Below are 6,251 nucleotides of genomic sequence, written 5' to 3'. Positions count from 1 at the left end.
ATTTATGTCTTTTATTTCAAGTATTTGGTTACGCCATGGCAACTTTAATTAATCTTGGGTAAAAACTTCTCCCAATGCATTGTTTGAACGCTTCGTTATAATAAAAGAACAAAAAATTACAGCTTGATTAATATATATATATATGATTTCCGAGTTTTCGATATAGTAGTGCTGTAGTTTATTTTGTAACGAATCAATAGTTCAATGTACTTACTAAAGAATAGAGATTTGCTATTTATTAAATTGCTAAAATTTTCATTTGCATGGAAATAAGTTTATGGCTCGATGATTTTTTTTTCTCCGAAAATCGACAATTTCTATTGATTTTGACAATACTTGCACCTGATTTGTTCGTCCTACATGGGACATTGGCGCTTTTGTTAAATTCCGCGTCTAAAAATGATTTCCATACTTTGATCACATAAATTCCGACTCTGTCAATAGTATTTTGTAAAATATAATTTTTGTTAATTAGATATTCGTACTCTAGCAGTATAATAAATCAATTGTTGCTCATTACGCCATTATTAAACAACCATGCAACACTATACATAAGTAAATTTTGCCCTCAAACTTTTTATTCGCAAATTAATTGCTATTCGAAAAAGCTTTTAACGTTGTAAGTGAACTGGTATAGTGACCGTAAATTTTTTCGAAGTTTTTAAAAGCTCGGGCGGCAAAAATTTACTCAAGCGCCTAATACAGATTTCTAAAGTACAGCTTAATCTATTCCATTATATTTAGTCTATTCAACAATTCTAAATTTTGAAATTTAATTAGCCTAGTTATTTCAGATTGAGTTACATAATTAATCAGACCATGATTATACGGTATATTTAATTATCAAATAACATCAATGTCACTAATAATAATTATTATATATTTAAGATATTAAGAATAATAATTATGCATTAGTTTTATTAGTTAAATATATCCTGTGATATAATTTTTATAAACAAACTTCACACATCATGCAAAGCATTAATATCTATTATGACGTTACTTTTATTATTTAATCTTATATTATTGACGTGTTTATTTTGGTCATAATTTATCTGCAACTATATAAAAAAAATAAGAATAATGTTGTATTCTTTCGTCGTACTTTTAATAAAAGATCTAATTATCTATGAAGAAGTGTAATCACGTACATGTAGATTTGTAGTAAAATTGTATCTTATGTCGATATAATAATTATTTGCGTCCATGTATATATATAAATTATTTTGTAGGGGTCTAGAAATTTTTAGAAAAATGACTTTAGACCTGCTATACCGTCTTACCTACTAATATTATAATTAAATGACTGACAATTAACTTTACAATTAAATAATAACAAGACACATTAGCGATAGCCAGATTATTCATTTGGCACTGAATAACAATTAGCACGTATGTTTTAATATTTGTCGTGAATAGCGCAGTAACAAATTATATGTCGAAGACTAATGAAGCCTACAACTACTAACGAATGTACAAAAGTTAACTTTCTCAAAACTTCACTTTACTCTAAAGCTCACTTTTGTTTCGCAGAGAAAAGGAAATCAGTCGCTTTAATGCCTCACTCAACGTTTGACTTTCTCTCATACACAGCACGTTCTCGGCACTTCAATCAAAACAATGAGTATTGATTTATTAAATAATAAGATCTTAATTTAGCAGTCGGCCATTTGTCGTGATACGAATGCCTCGTATTAATCGAACGAACCGATGATAGAGAAGAAGCAGGAGCGTCTGACTCTAGCGCGTCTATATGCATATCATTGGGGATCTGTCCACGCCATCTGGCCATTTTCTTCAACCCGCATTTCAACGGGGAAAAGACCGCGTAACTTTCCATCTCGTGGTAAGAGGATTGCTCGTACATCTTTTTTTTCCTTCGCTTCGCCAGTTCCTATTTTACGTAGATTCGCTTTATGATCCGAATACAGGCGCGCTGGCCCCTCGAGCAAATGGCTTTTTAATGTTTCGCGTCCAGAGCGAGGAGTTCTGTAATTTTTCCTCGGCTAATTACTTTATCAGCTCGCACCTGACTCCGGCAACTTTGTTAATGTTAATGTCAGGGGCCGAGGCTGCCCTAGTATGATTACAATTTGTTTCCTTCTTTCTTATTATTACGCTTTTCAAACGCAATAGCCGAGGATTTTAATATTCGATGCTTCAACTTTAATTGTGCGGAAAGTTAGAGAGGCTCGTCGGTTTTGAGCCTCGAGGCTCACACGAGGCTACCGATTTTTAACACTTGTTGAATGGATATTAGAATGTTATTTTAATTATTGTGTGTAAAGCGACAAAGAGGAGAAAAATCTTTCGTTACTCTAGCTAATTTTCATTCCGAACTTTCATATTACACTGAAATATTACTATACGCTGGTTTCTCCCATTCATACTATTACTTACTAAAGCACTTTTAATAAGATTATAATAGTCAGTATATCAATCGTTCCTGATTATAATATTAAAAATTTATTATTTGCCGAGTGGAGAAGTTTGTTAGGGGAAAAAAAATGAGAAAAAAAAAGCATAGATAAGGTGGTGGGTGCTCGATTAATGAGTGAAGTATGTTGCAAGTTTTTAAATTTACTTTCTTGCTTAAATTTTCTTTTTTCAGTCTTTGAAAACTAATTAAGCAGACCGAAAAATAGTTGCCAATTAAAATTTAAATTCCATGAGATATTTTTTCTAATTACATTTTGATTTTCGATTGATTTTCGATTGATTTTCGAAAAATGATACTCCATCAAAAATATATGTCGATAAATGTATTAATAAACAGCGTCGATTAACTTTCTAATAAATAAGTTATGTTTGAAGTTTAATTATGAATTATTTAATTACAATCGATATTGAAGCTTATGCGACTGTAATGAAATGCGCATTAATTACGTTAATATTATTGCAATTTAATCAGTAAAATATTTCTTATTTGGTATTATTATATCTAAATGTAATTAACAGACATGAAATGCATTTACTAGAAAATTAATGTACGCTTTCTATGCGCAATAATAATAACAATCATCGATATTATTATTTTAAAATGCTAATAAATTTGAAATCAAAGAAACTGCTCTAATCACTGCGCTAATATACTAAATGCTAATGTAACGTAATAGTATGGGAAAGTTATTGTAGTAATTTAATGTGTGTGTATTAGTAATTGCGTAATCTAATGTGCGAATTATGTATGATAAGTTTGTTATGTAGGAAACTCCTGCCGTGTAAATTTATTCCAAGGTAAAAAGGAAGTTTTAAAATTTATTAGGAATAATTACAGAGCAAAAATTGCTACATATCATTATGATACGACCAATTACGTGTCTATGAATGAATATTTTAAAAAATTATACAGCTTGCATTTTCAACTTATTGAAAATTGTGAATTGTGAATCAATATCAACTATACTTTATAATTGCATACAAATAATACACTTTTTAATAATTATGAAAAATTCACATTTTACTTGCAGATTTCTTTTTATTTTGCATTTGTCCACGACAAAAATTGAAATATGCCATCAAAACATCGATGTAGTTACAATCAAAGTATAAAGTCTAAAAAGCAACGTCAAACTATTAAGTCAAATAATTCAATGATGAAATCGGACAAATACTTATACCCACCAAAGTTATTAACTTTACCAGAAGAAGTTTTGCGAAATATTTTGAACTTTCTTAATTACGATACAATAGCTAATTTGCGTTTGGTGAGTTATTCCAATGAAATTATTCACATTATTGTATTCTCGAAGTGACATTATTATTATTATTTAAAGCGAAAATTATCATTGAAGGTATAATAAGAATTTATGATAATTAAATATTTATAAAAAACTGTCCCTGACAAATGTAACCATTTATTCCCCTAATTTCTATACTCTTCTTATCATTACCATCTATATTATTAATTTAATAAAAATCTATGCAGACTTGTCATCGCTTTAATTATCTATGTGGTTCAGTTCTAAATATCCAGTTTAAAAAATTGCGCATTCAAGTAAAAAATTATTATAATTTAGAAATAGAAATGAAGAGACGATTACCATTGACCAATAGAAATCAAATAATAACATTTTTAAGCGACGAGTTACAAAAATTGCAATCGATTTTTGGAAAACATATCGACAATAAATGCTGCTGCTTTTTTGCTGGCAAAGTAAGGATAATTCAATCACATATCACATTTATTATACATTTCTGTCAATGCTATTTTGTTATAAACAAATAAAAAAAAAAAAAATTCTAACGAGTTTTACATGTCTTTTTAGATTCTGGACGAAGCATATAATATTTATAATATAATGAAAATGAATGACTATTTTCTTGATTCCGTCGGCACCCACAAAATACCTTACGCTTTACAAATCATGAATGCCTTTTTCATTCTGTTTAAAAAGCTTCAACAGTACCTCGATTTATCTAATCATTTTAAACAATACTTTTAAATATACAGAAAAATGACGAGATTTTATATTTATATTACTGATAAATCGACGATCCCCATGTAGAATCAATTTAAGGCCAAATATTATTCTTTTAATATCATTATTATATATTTTATTTCACTTTAATGGACGTGAGACATGATATTGTCAGATATTCCTTTTAAAATTCGATTAATTTTAATCAAATGTTCAATTCAATGTTTTAAGCGATTATGTAAATTTGTAAAAAAAAAAAAAAAAAAAAAAAAAAATAAATAAATAAATAAATAAATAAATAAATAAATAAATAAATAAATAAATAAATAAATAAATAAAAAGCTTAAAAGAAGATAAAAATTAAATAAATTTGTCACCAATTTCATTATTTTTATTTATCTAAGGAACAAACTCGCAACGAAGATGGATTTAGTTCATTTTATTCTACGACGTTAATGTAAAAAACGCACTATGCTAACTGATAAGTTCATGTGAGCTTAAAGAAAAAAGAAAGAATTCGTATTCAACTTGGTATTCCGTGCAACGAAAATCGTGTTAAAGAAGGCAGATACCAAGAGGAGGAAGGCAATGGGTTCATTTTACTTGAGCCGCTCCTTACGACGGAGTTTCCCCTTTGCGAAAATTTCAAATGAATTTCCAACGCGATGTACGACTGTAGATAAAGATAAGATTAAGAAAACTAATTGTCGTCGTGGAGAGGACGAAGGATCTTTTGGAGACTCGACTCGCCACGTATATGAGAAACAACCCAATCCTATACTGCCGCCTGCTAATGAGAATCGCTCAAGACGCTTTTACCAATGGACCTCCTACTTTCATCTCCCCCTACCCATCCACCCACGTCTCAATCTCTCACGGTCCCTTTTGTACATTTTTTCGCATTATTACGATGACACTCTCTCTCTCTCTCTCTCTCTCTCTCTTAGAAGTGCTGCCGCGAAATTATTCCACTGTCTCCGTCGATACGTGCCTCATTTCCACGAGGTCAAAGTCACCGGTCACCACGAATAATTTCCCTTCCTTGTTTATGCGCGCTCGGGCATTTCGCGTTGTTTCGCGTCAAAGCTACAGGCCGCGCTATGTGCCCCACCTCTGCTTTTTGCTTACTTTAATATTCCGATGCTTGGTCTTTTCAAAGGATTTACGGAATGATTATGAAAATTTTTATGGTGTGCGCGCACGAGTAAAGTAGTCACTTTTGAAATCTTATCAACATTCTGTGATTCCCCATCTGCCTCGGGTTTTCTATAATATATTATACGCCAGGGACACACTGTGGTGCTTCGAGAGGACTGAAGTTATTAAAGAAAACAACAAACACTCTCCTCACGGGTTTATGCACGCAATTCCGAGAGCAGTAATACTTCTTTCTTCCGCCTTATCAACGTAACTATGGATAATTATCAGAATTAAGTAACCGAATTGTTTGCTTTATTTACAGTTGCTTTGGTCAAATTGTACTTTAACGTCTTTACTGTTAATGCAAAGATGATTAATTATGTCCTTCCTTTTCACGATTTTCTGCATAAGACTTGCTGTTGTTTTAATATAATTACATATATTAAGTCCGATTTACAACTATTGACAAAATTTAATCAATTAATTAAATAAAGGGAAATATGAGATGTGAGATGAAATGATGGAAATTGTAAGATTCATACATAACGATGAGAAATCCTTCGAGATGATTTATCCTTGAAGAATCAGATCGATACCGTTTCTTACACTTTCCACAATTTTCCCATATAAAATAATATTCATTTAATTAATGCTCGTATAACAATTTTCTAAGAATATTATTTTTCTTAA

The 6,251-nt window shown here is 30.4% G+C and overlaps 1 protein-coding gene across 1 annotated transcript; it reads left to right on the top strand.

Moving 5' to 3' along the window:
- Positions 1-3,596: 3,596 nt before the first annotated feature.
- On the top strand, positions 3,597-4,445 carry LOC105359936 (F-box only protein 28-like). The gene is made up of 3 exons (XM_011496707.1): positions 3,597-3,707; positions 3,929-4,156; positions 4,269-4,445. The coding sequence occupies exons 1-3, from the start codon at positions 3,597-3,599 to the stop codon at positions 4,443-4,445; spliced, it is 516 nt and encodes a 171-aa protein (XP_011495009.1).
- The last annotated feature ends 1,806 nt before the right edge of the window (positions 4,446-6,251 follow it).

The sequence above is a fragment of the Ceratosolen solmsi genome, unplaced genomic scaffold (assembly GCF_000503995.2).
Source record: "Ceratosolen solmsi marchali unplaced genomic scaffold, CerSol_1.0 scaffold29, whole genome shotgun sequence".
Lineage (NCBI taxonomy): Eukaryota > Metazoa > Arthropoda > Insecta > Hymenoptera > Agaonidae > Ceratosolen > Ceratosolen solmsi.
This window is presented reverse-complemented; position numbering and strand designations above follow the sequence as displayed.

Bases quoted from the DNA above. Each gene is read 5' to 3' on its own strand.
- LOC105359936 (XM_011496707.1), top strand. From the start codon at position 3,597: ATGAAATCGGACAAATACTTATACCCACCAAAGTTATTAACTTTACCA. The intron at 3,708-3,928 runs GTGAGTTATTCC...AAATCTATGCAG, and splicing joins CAATAGCTAATTTGCGTTTG to ACTTGTCATCGCTTTAATTA. The intron at 4,157-4,268 runs GTAAGGATAATT...ATGTCTTTTTAG, and splicing joins GCTGCTTTTTTGCTGGCAAA to ATTCTGGACGAAGCATATAA.